The following is a 22277-nucleotide window of genomic DNA, read 5'->3' on the forward strand; positions in this document are numbered from 1 at the left end:
TATACATATATACATACATACATATATACATATATATATATATATACACATATATACATATATAAAATAAAGCAATGATGGATCAGTATTAGAGGCATTCCATATATGCACTCAGGTGCACCCTGTAAATTTCTGGTTCACACTTTTCTAAAAGCTAACTAAAAGTAAATCACAGCTCACTCCTAATAGTCGTATGTGGATGTCTTTATGACGATAATAGCTAATGATTGTTTTGCGACAGAAATATTCAAACTTCCACATAGTTGCTATTCGGCACAAATAATTCTGATGACCTTTTCTTTTGTAGAATTTCATGTAGAATCTCGAACAATGAAAGGGATGGTAAATTCTTCTTGTAATTTTCTCCTAATGTATTACTTCTTTACTGCATGCTTTTTAATTTATGGTAATTCTTTTTCTTACACATCCGAGCAGGTCCCTGGCCTGAAGCAAGCTCGTCAAGGAATTTGAGTTATAGAACCAAGCATATGGCCCCTTCACCAACTATTCTTGCACCTTGTGCACTAAGCCGAAACTTACTTGCAGGCACCAATGGAAATTGCACTATTGCAAGTTATCAAGCTAACCATCAATTTAGCAGTTTGAACACCCTCAATAAAATCAATATTTCGAGAATAAAAGTATAGGCATTTATAAATTTGAAGGCTATTATGAAGTTCGCTAGATATTTGTTTGAATAATATATTATTGATGTCGGTCCCGGGGTTCAAACCCTGGACCGCTGCAATATGGAGAGGGATGCCAACTAGCTTAGCTAAGATGGTTGGTTGTCCTAATTATGAATTGATTGTCGGAATGGTAAATGAAAATATCAATTTTTTCTGCTGATATCTAACTTCTTTTAAGTTGGCAAAGAGTCCAAAAAGATATCTAACCCATTATACTGTTCAGAGGTAGCAAGGATCCTAAGGAAAAATTATCACAAGCAATCATTGAGAAGCACAGTTAATGAAGGTCAACAAGGATGGACCAGTATGTGGCATGGATGCCCATTACAACCTGTCCTATAGAAGCTTTACAAAGACCAAGGAGGCAACACACCTCCCATTTGACCATTCAATAACAAGACAACATGAAAGACAGCAGAAACCCAGTGGTTTCCCTCAATCAGATAGAGTACAAAATTGAGTGTTCCACAGCTAATATCCAGCCCTGAACCATATGAGTGACCCCAGTGAAAAGGACTGTCTCTAGTGTTAAGCAGAGCTAAGATTAAAGAGTCCATAGACTGCGAGTTTACTAGTTGCCAAAATCAATTAAGTCCTCCCAAGGTACTCAGTGAACTGGTATGGAATCTGGTTGGTGTCGTTATACTTTTTAAGATGACGTGGACCCTTCCCTTCAATTATTTCCTTAGTGCTTGTGATTTTTGAACCACCACCTGATCATGGACACCGCATAGGAATTGCTAGAGGTTAAGTATGCGCAGGAGAGCAAACTTCCAAACCTTGTAGTTTATTACTTGCTTCTGTGATCTAGCTGAAGCAGTAACAATAATTAGCCAATATTTGCCCATGATTTTGCTTAGTTCCAAAGCACCTGATATATCTAGATGAATATTTTAAGAGTAGAGCATAATTAGTTGTCTGTTGACAACATCTAATATGATTTATGTATCCTAATTGTCAGCATAACATTTTCTTTCAATATTTCCATGGTGTTTTATAAGATAATTATGATTGATGATAATTTACCTCTGAACCATAAGTACTTATTGCATGATTAAGTCAAAGTACTTCCATGAAACCAATTATATTTGCTTCATTTTTGACATGTTATCTTACACAATAATGAAGCTAACAAAAGAACTACAATTGCTGTTGTTTACCAAAAAAAAGGTGGTGAACCTAGCCTCGATGTAGATCATTTTGGCCACTACAAGTAAGGTTGGACAGGCTCCAAGAGCAAGATCTACCACATCGAAAAGTCAGATCACTGGCTAAACTTCCAGAAGCCATGACAAATCATACGACGTCCGATTGAGATGATTTTTTTCTTAAATCGGATATTTTTTTTTGAGATCGTGATGCCCCACTCTTTAAAGGTGGTACCCCTGGCAATCGAGCCCAAATTTCATCATTTGAAGCCTGAAATGGATCAGTCAAACTAAAAATTTTCTTCTCAAATAAGACTTTGACCGGATGTATCTCTCCATTCGAGAAGAATTAGATGAAGCGATAAAAGTCAGAAAATGTAGAAGTCGAAATCTACCTCTTAAAAAATTTTAGCTTTTTTCAAGTTTATTTCCACTGTAATATCTATTTTAGCAAACAGAATTCTATTAGAATTATGAAGAGGAATGTGACCAGAATTATGTAAGGATGGATCTCACTATTATAAATAAAGGTTGTATACCTTTTTTTTTATGATCAATAAAAGAAAAGAGGAATGTGATATGAATTATGTAAGAACGGGTCTCACTATTATAAATAGAGGTTGTATACCTTATTTTTTTTGATGATCAATAAAAGAAAAGAGGACTTAAACCCTATAATTCTTCTATCGTCTTCTAATTTTCTTTTGAGAGATTTGAGTTGAGCGGGTTGAAAAAATTCTTTGTTCTTCCCAATCGGATCAAAATGGGCAAAAAGGATTTTTCTGACAATTAACTGAATTTCTATTCAGCAATAATTTAACCGCATTGATGATATATCCACATTTTTTTACAAAGGTAGCATTCCCAAAATGGGTGTGCACAGTGAAATCTGAAGAGCTAAAACCCCATTCTGATTTACCGGTAAAAAAAACATTTGCCAAATAGGACAAATAAATAAGCTCTGCATTTTCAACCTGTTTTATTATAAAGATGTGTACAAAAACCTTCAGTCCATGAACTATGGAGGACGCAGAGAGAATACTCTATGGGGCCAATAGGTACCTGAACTTGAACTCATATGGAAGGACTTGTATAGGCTGTGGAATTGCACTTCTTCTTCCCATCTCAAGGCATTTAACTGCATCATTCCTCAATTCACTTGGTAGTTGTAAGCAAATCCAGTCCATCAGTGACTCCACATCCTTTGCGAAATCAAGCAGGTACCAATCTAGCAGCTTTGGAATCGCCAACTTGTTTGGTGTGGATATACCAACTGCTGCTTGTAAGTAATCCCTTTTGGCTGTTTCCAACTCATTCTCGACCTGAGACGCGGTGTAAACTCTTACCTATATTAAAACAACATTAGTGCCACCAGAATAGGACTAATCGCAATGCTAAACTGTTCCAAAATCCTACAAAAAAACTGATTGCATGTATTGACATAACAGGAAGCATATTAGTTTATTATCTTTTCCTGTTTATTATCTTGGATTACACTTGTCACTGCATTTTATTTTAGTAAGTTTAAAGAGAGAGAGAGAGAGAGAATAACATACATTGGGGTCACCAGGAGAAGCCACGGAAAACATAAATCAAAAGTGTCATTGGAATAAGACTAATCACAGTGCTAAACTGCTCCAAAACACTGTACAAACTAATGCACTGGCACAACAGCATATTAATTTATTACTCTTCCATTTTGCCTATCTTCAATTACCTTGCCGTTGCATTTTGTTTTATTACATTTAAAGAGAGAGAAACAAATTTAGGCCACCAGGAGAAGCCACTGAAAACATAAATCGAAAGTGTCACTGGAATAGGACTAATCAAGTGCTAAGCTGTTCCAAAATACTACAAAGGAACTGATTATGTGTAATGGCACAACATAAATCATATTAGTTTATCATTTTCCCACTTTACTCTCTTGGATTACCCTTGTCATTGCATTCTTCATCAAGTGTTGCGAGAAAGAATATAGAACACAATGGGACCAACAAGAAAAACCACAGAAAACAGTCTGCACCAGCCCAAAATAGAATAATGTACAGCACATCGTGTTGTTATTTACTTGCAATTTATTATACTAAATATTATGTCAACCACTTATATCAAGTTGAAAGTACAATGCATGTCGAAATGTGTTTAATGAACTGAACAATATACACACAAAGGGCATGCTGTCACTCTTAGCAGCAACACCATTCAATGAAAAAAGCTGCAGAAACAACTACAAAACCTTGCGCAATTTATAACAATTCAATGTGGTTAAAAAACTTACAGCAGGGGAGGACCAACTTCCACATGAGAGCGCAAATGTTACCAAGGGTTCAGGCCACTCCAAACCAAATATGCCTCTTGTTGTAATGTCGTCACTTTTTGATCCTTTTGGGTAGGCCTGTTGAATTTATGCAAGCATCGGTTAAAAATAGAGTACTCAGCCCTTCGGGGAAACAGAAGAAGAGAACCACTTACATGTTTTGAGTGATAGGGAAACCTCAAAATGAAATGCTCGATTGTCATTGCACTGAGCAAGTGGCCACCCACATTAATCAGAGCCTGAGATAATAATACAGGCAGATGGATAACAGAGTTGTTCATCACTTTTTAGGGGCATTCCAAGCTAATCAACTGTATTGAAATACCTATCCCAAGTATGGATTTCAGAAACAAAAAAGAGGGAGGAAAAGAAAACAGTGAAGAAGTCACACCTTCTGCATCAGAGTGACAACCATCTGAGGATTAGTAGGTATCCCTTGCTCTAGAAATGCCTGTAACAAAATAATAATGAAAAGCAGAAAACTATCTATCAGACACTTTTTTTCCTTCTGATGGCTACAGAGCTCCTATATAATTCATTAACAGAGATTAGCAGATGGTCAAATATCTAATTGAAGGCATAAATAATATTGATATATTCTTTTGCTAGCTGTACGGAAGCGGCTAGCATCCGATGACATGATTTGTTAAATGGATGGTACAATGTGCAGAAACGTCTTTTTAGAAAAGAAAATTTACTCCTAGACCTCAACCACCAAACCATGTAATCTGAGCTATAAATCATAATATAGCTAAAGACTGTCAAGCAATTATAAATTTCTATATGTACCACCCCAAAACGCAACAAGCCTTGAACCTTAAATATTAGTAGAAATTATACAAAAATTGCAAGGTTACTTCCAGTTTCCAAAAGGATTTTTATTAACAGCTTACATTCATCATGCATGAATTATAAGTGTTGATCCAGAAAGCAAGCCTCTGCTGGTGTGTAAGCCTCGACAAATCCACCAATGCAAGCTTTCTGAGTAAATGACTGAATTCAAACAAATTAAGAAGTAAATATCACATATATATGCCATCAAATTTAATAAAATGACTGTTGAATCAAATTAAGTGCAGAAAACTAACTTTAGTCTACGAGTAAGTAATGGAGCACTCGTGATAACATTCGGTTCGACTGAGCTTGCTTCAACTGCACGGCAATGTTTATATGGGCCAATATCCCTTCTTCCAAATTCCAAACAGATACCATAAGGATCTCGAAAGTCGGTCTCCTCTGAACTTACAGAAGAACCAGAAACAGATGGAGACATCTCCAGGTCTTCCATTGTGTTCTTTGGCGAACTCATCCGTGAGAAAATATTTACAATACAGTTTAGGATATCCTCAGATAATTTGTTCGGGCCGCTGGAATCATCTGATGCTGCCTTATCAGAAGCAGCACGAAAGCCCTCTTCAACTCCTTCTCTAGTCATCACTTGGCAGCCTGTCTGGAACCAAGCAATGGCATAATAGTCAATACAGATATCAGATTCACCAAAAGAATTATGAAGGAATACTATCAGACCAGCTCTGGAAGAATTTAGAATTCATAAAGCTATTCACCTTGGCATCTGAATGCTTTTCCACCGGTGCAGGCATTGTTATTTTTGAAACTTTCTTTACTGGTGATTGCTTGCAATTCCCAGCAGAGTTGGTATTCAACTGGTTCTCTTTTCCACGGCAATCCTCTGGCAAGGCCAAAGAAGACTTTGGTTTCTTGGGTGCCTTTTTGCCATCGGCAAACCGATTAGAGGAAGGCCGATTTGAATCCGCATCCAAAGACCACCTCATCGAGACCGAAGTCTTGCTGATGTTTGAATCTTCAGCATAAGCTAAGCGGGCAAAAGGTTTCGCCTGCTCCATGGTTTTGAAATTCTGATATGGGTTTCGATCACAATACGAATCAGAATTGCTTTCCCTGGTTTTCTTGGAGGATGAGACGTAAATGGCCTCCTGATAGAGGCCTTGCCGGAAATTCACCACCTGTTCTTCAAGCCGAACCACCTCTTCCTCCAAAACAGCTACTTCAGCCAGCAGCTCTAGAGTCTTGATTGAATGGGAAAAGAAAACCAATTCAAAATTGAACCTTGATACATCTATTAAAACTGATAGTTTGATAGATACACATAGGAAACCAGAACAGAGTGAGGGAGAGGAAAGGATAATTACATATGAAGGGAGATATGGCGGAAGTCGAGGAAGAGCACCCAAAGGTCGAGTGAAAGCCCTCTCCAGAGCTCTGTGGACATTCTCTTCATGTCTAAGCTTCTTTTTTAGCTTATCAACCTGCAAATAAAGTGAGAAGAGGAACATGAACACCAGCAACATAGAGAAACAACTAAATCAAATTTAAATACAACATAATTATATCAAAGAGATCTCTTTATAGATGAAATGCACTAAGAAAAGATACATCTTGCTGCAATGCAATCTTCCTCTCTCTTCTGGACTGGCATTGATTGAGCCCCTTCCTTGCATCCATCAATCTACTTCCCTGCACCTCAGTCTTCTTCTCCTTCTCCATCTCCTTCACCAGTGGAAGATTCATATAAGAAAGAAGGAATCAAATTAATGAATTGGAGAGTTTTCTCAACAAAAAAAAAAAAAAGAATTGGAGAGTCAAAAAACTAGAAGTTCTGACTGAATTTTCCAGCTTAAGAGGGAATCTACGCAAGGGGGGGAAAACGGCATTTTTTTCGAGAAATTAAAAGATACCAATTTCGAATTCCAATCTGAGGCCATTTCATTCCTCAAAGGAGTGGACTTTGCGATCGAAATCACCGAACCCATTTCGAATTTTGATCAAAACCGCCAACTTCTGAAACATCCAAAGAAAAACAGGGCCACTTCCATCGGTTCATAACCAAATTCTTCAGGGAAAAAGAAAAAACATTTTTTCACAGTTCCAACGACAAAATCTTTTTTTTTCTGGGTTCGTACTTCGGAAAGAGATGCTTACAATCTATATTCCACAAACCATTAAAGAAATCCAATCTTCCTTTCAGAAAAGAACCATCGGTGACCGAGAAAAAACCCAGGGGACGTCCCTCGATTGCATGAAAGAAGCCACTTTTTTCCGAGACAAAACGCCACAAAACCCAAAGAAAAGACAGACCAACTCGGATTAGCGCCAAAGAAGCCTACTTTATCGTGCTTCGGAGGAGCTCTCATGCCCTGCACCGCAGTCCGAACTCTAGTATTCATCTCCTCCTCTTCCTCGCTCCTCTCTATGTCCAGTCTCCACCGCTTATCGCTAAATCCTCTCTGAAAAAGAGAAAGCGTAAAAAGGCTGCAAACCTTAACAACCCCATGCCCACCCTCCAATGCCACAGAAACTATATATATATATATATATATATATATATATATATATATATATATATATATATATATATATATATATATATAAAGCGCACAAAGTATTAAAGAAAGAGCTGTGAAATAGTTAACCTGGAGACAGGTCTCGAACTCATTCATTCCCTCATGGGAGCCGGAAAATTTAATGCAATGGCGAAGAGGATTTCAAAGGTACCATCTTAAACTCCAGAATCCATTGAAGGAAGAAGAAGAGAGACAGAGAATAGAGAAAGATTCAGGAAAGCTTAACGGGTTTGCTCTTCTAGTGCTCTTCTTCTACAATCTCATAAGAGACAATGGCGAAGGGGACAGGGGAGGGGGATGCGACAGTCTCGTCCATCGGAAAACGCTGCGCTTCTCTCTCTCTCTCTCTCTCTCTCTCTCTCTCTCTCTCTCTCTTGCTCTCGAGCAAGCGAGCTCTCGCGCTGAATTGTAATCTTTCTCTTTTTTTTCACTTTTTATTCTTACCGCGAAGGACCGGAGCGCGGGGGGAGGGGGGATGGAGTTAAAGTTACTCGCGGCGGCGCACTGTAGCGTGGCTCGCGGTCCAGAGAGCCTGGGCCAGCGCCCCATGATTCATCATGAGCTAACGTGCGCGTTCCCCGCAGCTCCTTTCCAGCTCCTGGCCGGGTGGTTCTATATACACCCCCCCTATTGCTCAGGACACCCCCCAAAAATTAAAAAAAAATTAAATACTCTCTACACCCCCCCATTTGCTAAGGACACCCCTAAAAAATTAAAAATTCCTAAATTACCCCCCACCCTCCCCACCCCCTCACCTAAATTGCTCTCTACACCCCCCAAACCCCCCCCCCACCCCGCTCTTCCCCTCCAAAACACCTCGCCAACGCCCAAAACCCCCCGTTCCCCCTTCTCCCTCTCGTCGCCGGCATTCTCCCGATCTCCGACCACCTCGCCGGCTTCTCCCGGAACCACCTCGCCGGCTTCTCCCGAATTTTTTTTTTTTCACGGTTCGTGCTCCGTTCGGCACTGGACCGCCGAACAAAAGGCTTCTGTTCGGCTGAACAGTGCCGGACAGAAGCCTTCTGTTCGGCACTGTGCAGCCGAACAGATCTGTTCGGTTGAGGGTTGCCGAACAGAAGGCTTCTGTTCGGCACTGTTCAGCCGAACAGAAGCCTTTTGTTCGGCGGTCCAGTGCCGAACGGAGCACGAACCGTGAAAAAAAAAAATTTCGGGAGAAGCCGGCGAGGTGGTTCCGGGAGAAGCCGGCGAGGTGGTCGGAGATCGGGAGAATGCCGGCGACGAGAGGGAGAAGGGGGAACGGGGGAGGAGGGGTTTAAGGGGGGTTTGAGGGGTGTTTTTTTTTTTTCTTTTCAAAACGAAACGGAGGAGGAGGAAGGGGGGTGTGTGAGAAAATTTCAAGGGCAATATGGTAATTACACTAAAGGTTAGTTTGGGTATTTTTTTTTTTGGTTTTTGGGGGTGTCCTGAGCAATAGGGGGGGTGTATATAGAACTACCCCTCCTGGCCGTATCAAGCTGTCATCACATTGGATAAAATGACCAACATGCCCTTCAACATGCGCATATTTTCATTTGGCAAGAATCTATACCAATTATTTAAAATAAAAAAATTTCAAGTTCCTATAATGGAGTTTTGGCTGAAATGAATTTGTTGAAATTATTTGGTCACAATTATACAAGCATTCGATGAACAAGTACAGACCTTTTTTTCATGTACAAAGTAAAATCTATGCTTATTTATATGATCGTTGCTCAATTATAAGTGATTCAACAATATTTTGATAATTTGAAAAACATTTTGTAGTGATAAATCATTGCAATATATTTGATCAGGGAAGGAGAAAATTTATATGGAGGGAGATATAATAGATACCTTACCTCTAAAAATTGTGGGGAATCCAATTGGAATAATTGCTTAGAATTTAGATTCAATTTGTTAACAGAAATAATATATTTATATTTTTACTTAAAATTTAAAAATTTCATTTAATTTGGTTGGTTTCTTTTCTTTTTAATTAGAAAATTTTTTGTTTGTTTTATTTTGTGAATTTCTACTAAAAAGTTTCCAATGGATTAATTTGATTACAAAGAGGCATTATGGATAAAAATATATAAATTTAAGAAATTGAAATTATATCGGTATCACCATAACCAACCTTATACTTTCCATTTCTATATTTTTTTTATAGCATAGATATCAGTAAAGACAGTGTCAATTTTAGCTCAATTATACAATTATAATAAAAAATGAGTTATGGTTATAATTTTTTTTCGACCAACTTGTTTATTATTTTTTAATTAGATGTTAGATGATTATATAAACTTCCACATAGAAATAAGTCAAACCACAACAATGGTCATGCATGATAAATAATTATTTGATTCATGATTCCATTTTGAATATACCTTTTTATATTTTTGGAAAGATTGAATATACCTTCCAATCCCTATGTTTATATCATAATAGAAAAAGCAAACCCATTAAATGTTGCTTAACTGTCTTGCATTATCCTTATAAAATCATTCTATTGTTACAAAGTCATTATAGATAAAAATACACAAATTTAAAAAATTAAAATTGTATTAGTAATACCATGGCTAAACTAACACTAGCAGTTTCTATGGCTTGGCTACAATATAGATATCAATGAAGATAGTAGCCACACTAGCTGAATTATGCAATTACAATCGATTTTGGTTATAATTTTCTTCAATCAAGTTGCTTATTGTTCTTTAATTAGATGATTAAATCATTATATGTTACAAACTTATATAAAAAATGAGTACTACTATGCAAACGGGAGCACTTCAAAAAAAAAAAATATTTTATCCATGATTCTCTTTTGACCATACCTTTCTTAGCCCTTTATTCTATTGCTCTATAGTTCTTGGTATTTTTTTTCTCTGTCTTCCCATAACATAACCAACATAGAATTACAGTTCGACGTCGGTGAGAAATATTAATTGGTCGTTGATTAATGTTAGCCATTTGTGCAGGCCCTGCAAGAGTAGAAATGATCCTAGAGCGTGAACTCTGGGTCAATTAGAGGAGATTTGCCTTGTCCCTATAAATTTTCCTATCTTTGGAAAGAAATAGGGGCATTTTGGTAATCAAATGCCTAAGACACCTACCGGCCACATGAAAACCTTTGCTAAGCTATGCCAACAGATTCCTCTCCCACCTTTACAAAAGCCAGTCATTGGAAGCTACGATTTTGGAAAAGAAAAGAATAAAGGAGACCAGCTCAGAGGAGAAGGGCATTCTTGGAACTTGGAAGAGCAGGGGGCATTACAGAAACAATAATAATTTCAAATCAGCTTTGTAGCTCTTTTGCGTGTAAGAGACCCAACCGACAGGCTGACCCACGCACGAACAATCCATCTTAAGTAGATTTTGATTTGAGATAAACTGATTTTAGTGGTGAACGGATCAACTAATCTAGATCTATTTATTAAATATATTGAATTCAAATTTATATTTTTTTCTCATTTAATCTATTTTTAATATTTTTAATAATCAGGTCGGATCATTATCCAACCCATTTAATCTATATAAAACTTATTTAATCTGTTTAAAATCTACTTAATTTATTTCTGACATGTTTAATTAAACAATTCACTTAACCTGTTTAATTTATTTAATTTATTTAATTCATTAAAAATTAATTTAATCTATTTAATCTATCTAGTCTGATCCGTTTAATAAAAAAATTATATGAGTTAGATAAAATTATCTATTTAATAAATATGTTAAATTCAAAATTAAATTTTTAATCTATTTAATAAAAAGGTCTTGTCCGAATTTAGGAATTTTTGATCCATGCAGTAACCAACCCAATCCCGATTACCACCCCTAGTTTAGAGCCTTCTTTTTCCCTATTTTTTTTCTTCAATCCTTTAGTGCTGTAAGCGAGGCGAGAGACAGAGAGAGAGAATGGATCGCATGCACATGTGCATGACCGAGGAGACACGTGATCAAAGCTCGCTTTCCAGGCCAGCTATGGAAAGAGACTTCTTATTTACTTTGAGATCCGACTACTGTCCACGCGACATGGACACATTTGAATATTATAATTCAGCATAACAAACATTACGTAACATTGTTAATGTTGCTATGCTTTCAAATTTGATTTGAGAGGGCTTCTATTGGATTCATTATGAAAATAATTCTTATTGGATTCTAACACTTGCGATTCCTCGCATTATATTTTATAGCAAGGTTTCCAGTGCAAGTACTTGCTAGGCCTTATGAGCATATATATACATGCATTATTGTCCAAAGCGTGGCTTATTAGACTTGGACTTATTAGTTGGAATGTTCCTTCATTAGGGCAAAAAAATCCAAGTTCAAATACGAAATATGGTACTTCTATTATTTTTTGTCCAAGAAAAAGGATGTGTTGGATCATACCGGAACAATCTTCTCGGCAAATGAAGAAATGTTGTGTTAGAAAGCTAGGCTTAGTAGTATATGTATCTCAAGAGACTCGAAGCATCATGGACTGAAACCACAACGGAAGCAATTGCCCAAGTTAAAATGATTGCTCAAAAACATGGCAAAGAGGATCAATCAATGTTTTTCTCCGAGCAAGAAATTAAAAAAAAAAAAGTACTCATTTCAGCTAAATACATCTCTCACTAACCAAATTGAATGCACGAATGAACGATGATTGGTTATTTCTGCTCGGAGTGTTCGGATTGACCTGCTTAGATGAAGTGATCTGCTTAGAGCTATAAAACCGACTTGAAAATAAAAAAGAAAATATCGAAGGTTGCCTAGCTTTATTCGATAAAGAAACTTTCGATTTCTAAGTCAGACAAGAATTTTAAGAAATAGTGAAAGCCTGAGAGAAAGCAGAAGTCTACATAAGGACCTACATATATGAAGGTCTCTCGGATGTTGTTTATATAGGATGAGACTTGATGTCTGTTGCAGAGAAATACGAATGTGTGCCTTAACTGGTTCATAATCACCGACACGTTGCGCACGTCGCTGAGCTTAACTATACGGGACATACTTTCCTAGGCCAAGCTATAATGGTCAACCATTAAACGAGCTTTAACGGGCTTTATGGACTCTGTAACGGAGGCTACGCGGCGCACCTTCATTGGTCAATTAGATTAGGCAAAGGTCGAAATGTATCAAAATCTATTAAGGATGTTTACCATGTGAACTACATGTAAGTCATCATTGTACTCACTGATCAACAAGAAGCTCCTACCATGTTTGGGGTGGCTGAGATTAGACATGGTATGCATGCGTGGGGCATGAAACAACCATTCTATGTTGAACTGATTGATCTTAATTGGAATCCAAGGTGTGGGGCCCTTAGGCTTTGTCAAGTGAGGTTCGTATAACTCCGGGACCTAAAGGGGCGTGCCATTTCCTCCGTCCAAGTTAATCCACCCAATCTGTCACTTGGGACCAGACATATCAATTTTGTTGCAATATGGAGCAGAACAAATGAGCTGCTCCCAGTATTTGAGGTAGTCATCAAGTTACCACTGGAACCCGCAAATAATCTTTTTTGATATATATAAAACCCATAAATCGTCTTTTCTAAGAAAAAGACCACAAATCATCTTGGCATCTGGTTCCCACTGATAGCCTGATAGAATCTCTAAGGCTAGTTTGGAGACAGAATTATACGAATAGAATTTATTCGGGGTAGCATTTAATAAAAAAATGGGTTTAGTTGAGATTGACCCTTATTTTTATTTAGGATTAAAGCTTTTATTCCATATAATAATTACAATTTATTATTCTTTAATATAAATGCTCTTTAAAGATAAGCAAATGGTATTTGGATGGATTATAAATAGAGGATGGTTGTGGCAGACTCTGAGTAAAGAAGAGGCGAGCAAAATGAGGGAGCAAGGGTAATGAAAAACTACCAGTCATTTTTCGGAAACTATTTTTTTTCTTTAAATTCTATCTAAAATGTTTAACCATCTTACAAGTTTAACTTGATTCAACCTATTAAGATCAGATTAGATTACCTATTTAATAAAATGATTGAGTTCAAATTCGAATTTTTGGCTCGTTTAATAAATAGATGGGATTCAACTTGATAGATTTTTTATCTATCTTGTATTCGATCCAACCCATATATGGTATGATCCAATCCAAATGCCTTCTTTACTCAAAACTCAAATTGCAACCTAGGCAAGGATAGCATCCCCCAATCCCTCTCCAAGCCGGGCCTTATTTTACTTGGCTCGAGCCGCGTCTCTAGTATGGATATGGCTAAGTGCAATGGCTTGCATTGGATCCAAAGTTGACTCATGCACTCAGCCAACGTGCTTAGTGAGTCCAAATTAGTCCCACCTTTTCTTTCATAGATACAAATACAGAGACGTGGGAAGGAACAGCTTAACTAACCACACTGTCCAAGCTATTGTGACCAAAGCCAGATTTGGATTCCCTACAAGTCAAATTGAAAGAATTCATGTTCCAAATTTTATTGGAGGGGGAAATCTCCAACCTCTATGTATTCTTATTCAGGTGCCAATCTCCTATTCAAATTGAGGTATTGCAGGACAATCTCTTCAAATTAGTATTGCATGGACGCAGTGGAATGCATTCGAGGATCATGGACCACTTATCAGGCATGCATGTCCCCAGCAAGGGACCTCCAAAAGTTTGTTCCCCATGTCTCTCTCTCTTTCTTCATATGAGGGCATTCATACTATGTGATTGGCCAGTTTACTTCTAGGGTTTGGAGTTAAAATCCACGAGATTGCAGCATAAAGTGGAATTGATGACAAGTTGCAGACAGTGATAAATAATGAGGAGGCTATGCCAATATCATATATATGCAATGGTAGTAATAGACGGCAAAACTTAAGAAGATTTAATAAATTGAGGCTTCTCGGAATCAGCAAAGGACAGCAACTTTCTCCAAGCCCCAAAAGAACTAGTAGGCTTCGTCATCGAAAGCCCTAATGCTTCCTTTGTGGCTGTGATTCCTATCCATATGATACTTCAGTTCTTAAGGAAGAGCTGAGAGGTATGGGAAGGTCTCATTTATGCTGCTACTATCTGGCGAGTGACTCACTCACTTTGTATTAGAAAGAGACTGTAAAAAAATATAAAATATATAAATAAATCTACCTCATTTTATTAGTTTAAATTTTTTGGACAAGTGGTGATTTCAACATGGTATCAAAGCAGAGGTTCTGAGTTCAAACTTTGTCTTTGCACTCTTTAACCTCATTATTAAAAATTTTACATGTTGGGCTCATTCATTAAAGGAAAGTTCGGCCCAAATATGAGGAGGAGTGTAAGAAAATATAAAATATATAAATTAATCTACCTCATTCTATTAGCTTAAGCTTTTAGGACAAATGGTGATGTCAACAAACTCAAAAATTGTATTCAACTATATAACCAAATCGGAGGACTGAGCTGTTGGTATTCATCCATTGTTTTTTTTTTGGCATTTGCAAGATTAATGCTGCTCTTGTTTTAGTATCGCAATGGATTGAGCAGCCACTCATTTTTCAAATCACAGTGTTGTCTAGGGCTCCATCATCTCTGTTCCTATGCAGCTTCAAGATAACTCGGAAAAGAAAAATGTACGCACATTAAAATTGTTTGGTCTCAAAGAAAAAAGCTCTCAAAGAAATAGAGGACTCTTTTTAAATTTGTAATGGAAGACGAGTCGTTCGCAGTTGGCACTTAAAAATGCCTCCACGCTCCATTCCCTTGCTTATTTTTGTGAGAACAAAATATTATTTCCCTGCCCCTTTTCAAGAAAGGTACCAAGAACACCGTAAGTATCTAATAGCATGGCCTTGGCTTCCTTTGTTCAAAGGGCAATAAAATAAGTACCATAAGAGGAAGAAGAGAAGCATTCATCCATGGCATCATATATTCTACACCGCAAGTAGCCATTTTTTAGCTAATCTTTGAAGTTTGAATGAACATAGGTGGACACCGTACCCTATTAAACTGTTCCTTGTCACGTTCCTAATGATAAAGATATGTATTTGTAGATTTCATATCAAATTTTGGGAAGTTAAATGTATTAGGATCTTGATGGGAAAGAGGATATGATGGTTTTTTTAATATATGGGCATGTGATTGAACTGTGTTCATGTAACTAATCTAGAAACATGTCAGTGTTATGCAGACAATGTCCATTTTTATAATGGCTAATATGCTATGATATTCCACCTTAAATAAAGCTGCACTGCATAGTAGAGGAGGGAGATGACTACCATATAATTAACTCCTAATGCTTACACCCTGGCTAATCTTATTGCCTATAAAATTGCTAGGTCTCTCTAGTATCCCTGCTATGCTTGTGAGCCCCACAGTGGTTGCACTCAAGACAAGGAACTCACCAAATGCCAAGAACATTAGTAAATATGATGCTTGCCCTAAGAATCTGCAGTAAATGCCGATGCTAATCGCTAAGAGACCATCTCTATGACACCAAGGATGTCCCAATTACAATAGATAGGGGAAGGATTATTATAATTCTACTAGACTTTGACCTAGTCAATGTTGTAGCAGCTCACAAAGACTACATTGGTGTAGGAGATGCCTTTAATCATTAAGTCATTATAAGTGAAAATATTCTTAATCCATTCATTAGATTGTACATTTTCATATTATTAAACTTGTTCTTATGTTTTTTTATTATTTAGTGTAATTGATTAGTGTAGGCTAAACATTTTCCAGACGACAGTATGTCAACTAGTCCAGTGGCCCTTTGACTACCAATATCCCTAAATCTAGAACCTAGATCATGGTATAAGAAGCCTCATTAAATAGCCAAATAATGCTTGCAAATGGTGTACAATATTCTTGTTCAAATTACAAGAGAACCATGGTGATGGTGGGGATGATATGAACAAAGAAAATATTTCCATGTTCTCTTTTTAGAAGAATTAGGTTGGTTTAATTATGGGCTTAATGAAGTTTAGAGAAATCGTGACTCCATGGGAAGGCAAAATTTGGCAAATATATATCACTTGAGGGGAGTTAAGCTCTCTCGTACGGGAACCAACAGACTATCAAGAACTTTACTATTGAATGAGGATGAGTTTGCTGTGGTGGTATGATACGGCGAATAATTTGAAACTAAAAAGTTAATACAGTGGACTCTTGAGAAAGACAAGAAGTCTGCTTTCAGGCCAAATTTAACAAGAATCATCAGCTTGCTTTTTGCAGGGAATGAAAAGGAAACTTCACCTTCAGTACCTAAGAAAACAAAAGATTACTCCATCCTGCAGCTTTGGTACACATTTATAGGGACGTTGGAACTGTATTTGCTATTGGTTTTAGTTAGAGCCTCGTCAGATTATTCTCATGACATTTGAATCAAGAGTCCCTCCAATTGGAACCAGCCAAGGGATGGTACAAGTGAGCTCTCACTTAGGGTTGGAGCCCTGGAGGGCTTAATTTGTAATGCACCAATTGTTGGTAAACTAATCAGTAAGGAGACAAACTAAGATATAATACATAACATTAAAATCTTGTTATATTGAAAATTTTCAAATTAAGACATGATAATAATCCAAGAAAAGCATTGTCCTCCTTTTTCTTTTTTCCAAAATAGAGGAGACTAGAGGTACTCCATTCCTTGACCCACCCAACCTTATCTAAGCAAGAACCCAGACCCGTGGGAGGACAGAGCCTAAGTTTGTGGAACTAGGACTCATGCAAACAGGCCAAAATGAGGACCAACATCCCTTGGAAATTAGAATCGAACCTCCCGATCTTTCTTTTAAGAGGCGAGAGATAATATCATCCAAGTTAATGCTAGGTGGTAAAAAAGCACCATTTCCTACAAGTAAATAGCATGGAGGGGTAGGGTTAGCACAATTCTCTCTCTATTTAGTGTTTGCAGATTAGTGTTGTTTCGTGCTACTTGGTTTTGTTCTGCTGCAATGTCGCATGTATTTGAGGCATAATTATCTTTAATCAAAGTAACCTTAGCATTTAGTACTTTAAGTCCTTGGAAGATTGGGTATGGTTTCAGTTGGTGAAATGAAAAAAATTCTTAATCCAACTTATGATCAGAAGTAGCAATATGACTCATGCAAACTTTTCTTTTGCACTTTTGTTACTTTGATATCTAATGCATAAAAGCTAAAGAATTTTATATTCTGACATTTTATATGTCGACGTTGAAATTCTTTTTGTAGCTTTATTGCATGTACCTTAAGAGTTTGATTTGTTAGGGCATGCCATCAGATTATGGGATAATATCATGATTTCTACGAATCATTTATGTAGAAAAATGATTATGGGGGAAATAAATTTTACTATATTTAATTGGTAGAAAAATTAGTTAAAAAATAACACCAAATTTTTTTTACTATATTCAGTTGGAGATAACTTGATATAAGAAATTTGCTAAAGTTACAACAACACTCTTGAATAAACAATTGAGGTAATGACATTTTTGTGGTTCAATCCACTTGTTAGCTATTTATAGCCCACTTACATAAAAGCTATTAATATAGGCCATTTCGAATATTAAAATATATTTACATAAGTTAATAAATATTTTTTAATTAATTATACATATATTAAAAAATATATTCCTTATTATATTTTAGATTATTAATAAATATTTATTGTATATTAATAAATATATTATTTATAAGTATTTAGTTATAGAAAATAATATATAATTAATATATATATATATTAAAATTAGTTTGTTTATTAATATATTAATGAGTAACATAAATATTAATATATTATATAATTATAATATATTATTTATATATTTTAACTATATATAATATTGATATAAACAATATATTTAATGATATATATGTATATTAATATTTATTATAATCAATATATAATAAATATGTATTGATATAATTACCATATTAGTTATGTAATTTAATTTATATAATATCCCATCAAGCAATGACAACATGAGAGAGAAATACCACCTCCCTAATCGTATTTATTTTACGATCTTTTTCTATAAAATTGGCATGGGACTCATCATTTATTTGATCATATGTCTCATACTCTTTTTGTACCAAATATGGTAATTTGATATATAATTTATTTTTGCGCCATTTCCTCCAACCAAATGAGCCCTAAGGTTAATTGGAATAATAAAAAAAAGGAAAAGAAAAAGGTCTAGCGATTTTAACTATTATATTAATAAGCAAATCTAAAAATAATTTTCTATTTATATGATTCAATTAATGCTAACATCTCTTAAGATAAGACAATATTACTGCCGCAAAAGAGATTTGAAAAGGGTCCACCAAACGAATTGATTAGCACCATGGAGAAAAAGGTGGCATGGAGAACACTAGTGGGCTAACAAGAATGTGGGCATTTGATGGGGTGCAATGATGCCTTGGAGGAGGATAAATAGGATTCAATGCTTTGGAAAAATGAAAGCACGCGGCCATCTCTCTTTGCCTTTGGTCGGGCGCCGAATTCATTGCGTGGAAGCGCGTGTGGAGAGCATGTCCTTTGCTTTCTTCCATACATCATCTCCTTCATATTAGCACCCACTCTTGATTTGTAGACTATCATATATGCCAGCCTAGATGCAAAGAAGTGGGGATGAGAGAATGCAGAACAAAGGTATAGTTGGTGAGATGAGGCAGGTATAGCTGATCCATGTCAAGGTCCTACTCTATTTGGGGTTAAACCGAAGAGTCATGATTTTAATTAAATCACCTACCTTTGCCCATGTATTGCGCAACGACCAATGACTAAGCAGAACTGGTTCCATGTATTGCAGAATGTCGCGATCACTCTATCACAATTGTTCATTATTACATGGATGGATGGTGATTTAAAACTGACAGAAATTGAGTCTTGCTGCCACACCAAGTGTGAGGATCCATATGGGCGTGTGTTTAATCCTATATAGATTATTCGCCGAAAAAATTTTGGGTTCTTACACGGGACTAAAGAACATAAATAATACACTAAGGTTAGCTTTTTTGGATTAAGTCCTGGATTGTTACAAATGGTATCAAAGTGGACCTAACCTATAACCTATGTGGACTAGGGGACATTATAGCACAGATTCATTGGAGCTGACCATGGGTTGGTCGTGGTGCTTGTGATTAGATTTGAATAGGTTTGAACCTTTAGCCTAACGATGACGTCAGGGCTTAAAGGGAAAGAGTAAGTGAGGACCCATGCGGGCATATGTTTAGTCCCACATTGGTTATTCACTGGATAGATCTTGGGTACTTATAAAGAATCAAGAAACCTAAATAATACCTTTCGACTAACCATTTTGGGTGAGGTCTTGGGTTGTTACAAATAGTATCAGAGAGGACCCAGCCTCATGGCCCAATGGAACTAGGAGGCACTGCAACATAGGTTCATTGAGGCTAACCATGAGCCGATCGTGGTATTTATGATTAGATTTGAATGAATTTGGACCCTTAGCCTGGGAAGGACTGCATAGCTTAAACGGAGGAACTATGTGAGGACCCGTGCAGGTGTGTGTTTACTCCCACATCAGTTATTTGTTGGGTAGATCTTGGGTACTTATGATCAAGGAATCCAAATAATACCTTTTGGCTAGCCATTTTGGATAAAATCCTGGGTTGTTACACCAGGTCATCAAGCTTTCGGTGAAGCTTTCACGCTGCTCATTTAAGTTTACGGGTATGTGTAGTCAACTCACTTGAGAAGGGCTCTAAAAGTGATATTCTGAATCCTCATTTCTAATGGAATCGAAATGATCTATGGATTGATCAGAAGATCCTTTCAATTGGCTAGAATCTCCAGTCCAAGCATGAAATACTGAAAATCCAAAATTACCTACCCCTCCAATTTGATGTTTCACAAGTGTACTTAGCAAGTTGTTGTAATACCAGAACGAAATGGGCCCCCATGGCTTTTGTCTGGTGTTTATGCTAGTATTGAGTATCGGGAGAATCAGGTGCCTTGGGATGAGGTCGTAACCTTGATTGGTCAGGGCATTCCGGCATTAGTGGCTGGTGATTTTAATTGCATAGATGGGCCTCAGGAGAAGGGGGGGCAACACTTTCTCTGACAAAATTGAGTCTAAAAAATTTTGAGACTTTATCATAGAGAATGGGTTGATTGACCTTGGGTTTTCTAGGCCTAGGATCACTTGGTGCAACAACCGCATGGGGAGCACCAAAGTCTAGGAGAGGATTGAGAGAGCATTCGCAATAGCTAGCTAGGTCAGCAGTTTCCTGACTATCAGGTTTGTCACTTTTTTGGATCGCTTCTAACCATTGCCCAGTTCTCATTTGCACTGAGTCCACTATCGATTATCGCAGCCCCTTCCGCTTCGAAAAGTTTTGGCTTTCCTACCCTTCGTCTTGGGATATTGTGCAAGTTATCTGGAGGATTCTAGTGCATGGTGATGCTATATATCGGGTGACACGGAGACTGGAGTTGGTCACGCAGAGGCTCCGCCAATGGAACCGAATTGAGGTGGGCAACATCTTCAGGAAGCTAGAGGAGACTGAGGGTTCCATTTTTGATCCCCAGCTTAAGGAGGATCATGATGGGGGGCTCTCACAGGTAGAGGTGGCCGTGCTCTAGAGGAAGCTGTTACTCACCATGCCCTAATTCGGCAACAAGAGGTAATGTGGTGGAAAAAGTCTAGGGTTTAGTGGATTAGGGAAAGATATGGAAATACTAGATTCTTCCACCAAGCCATGATCATCAGTAGGCACTGATAAGTGCTAAATAATACATAAATTAATATCTTATTCATAGCACTTATCATTATTTTAATTCATATATTTTATAAATTCAACTAAAAAATGTGTTACCTTCATTATTGCATTTTAATAAATTATTAAAGGTAATTCAAGTTTTACTTATTTACTGATTGAGTCTAATGTATGCAGGTTGAGTCAAACTCATTTGAGATGATCCCTGAACCCAAATTACATGCACTTCGCGAATTAAATCCTCTCAGATTCCCTCTTCGGCCGTTCATCCCAATTCTACTATTTTCGTCACATCCAATTCGACCTTTCGTTCTAACATTTTGAACCTGTATCATGGATCAGCCTTTATGTGCAATCAGTCATTCAAGTTTTCCTTCTCCTCGTGTGTTCACCCATAAGGACTCTTTCCTTCCACATAACCAAACTTTCCCTGTTTTAGCTTTAAAATAAAGCCATCTTCCAACCAGTTGGAGTCGGCCCACGTCTTCCCGAGTCGACCCAATCTCCTTCATCTCACGTTCCAACGTCTCCCCATCGTATCTTCATCACATGCTAATCTCCCACGGATAAGCTCCAACTCCCAGCCGAACTTCATCCAGATCACTTCACAACCACGGATCCAGCGTCATCTCCTCCCGAATCACTCGCGACCGTGTTCATCTCCCAGCGTCCTAACACTCATCCTCCGCTAATCTCACGCACGTCTCTCTTCCCTTCTGAATCCAAGGAACAGAGTCTCCCCATGTATCAAATCCCTTATATCCGGCGATTCATCCTCATCCTCAAGCTCTTCCCGATTGCATCCCAAGACTTCTCAGCCAACGGCGACATCCCAACCTCCCACGGATTCCATCTAAGCTTCAACCGTGTTCATCTTCCCATCGCCCGCTCACTCCTAACCATTTCATCTCAGCTTTCTCTCTTCCATCCTTATCCAAACACACTCCCTTGCTTCTTAACAGGATCCGAGTCTTCACATCCCGATCCCCTCCACGGAAGAATTTCCTGTTTCAACTTACACGTCTCCGTATTTATCCACTTCCTCCCAACCGAACCATTCAATCCTCCCACTAAATCCCAGATCTTCTTCCGGATTCCTCCCGTTCAAGATC

The 22277-nt window shown here is 37.4% G+C and overlaps 1 protein-coding gene across 2 annotated transcripts; it reads right to left on the minus strand.

Moving 5' to 3' along the window:
• Positions 1-2727: 2727 nt before the first annotated feature.
• LOC103722943 lies at positions 2728-7867 on the minus strand. Of its 2 annotated transcripts, none has more exons than XM_039119644.1 (11): positions 7607-7867; positions 7301-7420; positions 6570-6683; positions 6326-6442; positions 5720-6202; positions 5243-5604; positions 5048-5147; positions 4546-4605; positions 4310-4393; positions 4116-4232; positions 2728-3183 (listed from the first exon to the last, which is right to left on the minus strand). In XM_039119644.1, exons 1-11 carry the CDS (start codon positions 7631-7633, stop codon positions 2881-2883), a joined length of 1887 nt encoding a protein of 628 aa, XP_038975572.1. In that variant the 5' UTR covers positions 7634-7867; the 3' UTR covers positions 2728-2880. The 2 variants fall into 2 exon arrangements, with proteins under 2 accessions (XP_038975572.1, XP_008811918.2); XM_008813696.4 differs by lacking the exon at positions 7607-7867 and adding an exon at positions 6872-6974 and having other exon boundaries at positions 7116-7429.
• Between the last annotated feature and the right edge of the window lie 14410 nt (positions 7868-22277).

Source organism: Phoenix dactylifera, unplaced genomic scaffold (genome assembly GCF_009389715.1).
Source record: "Phoenix dactylifera cultivar Barhee BC4 unplaced genomic scaffold, palm_55x_up_171113_PBpolish2nd_filt_p 000587F, whole genome shotgun sequence".
Classification (NCBI taxonomy): Eukaryota; Viridiplantae; Streptophyta; class Magnoliopsida; order Arecales; family Arecaceae; genus Phoenix; species Phoenix dactylifera.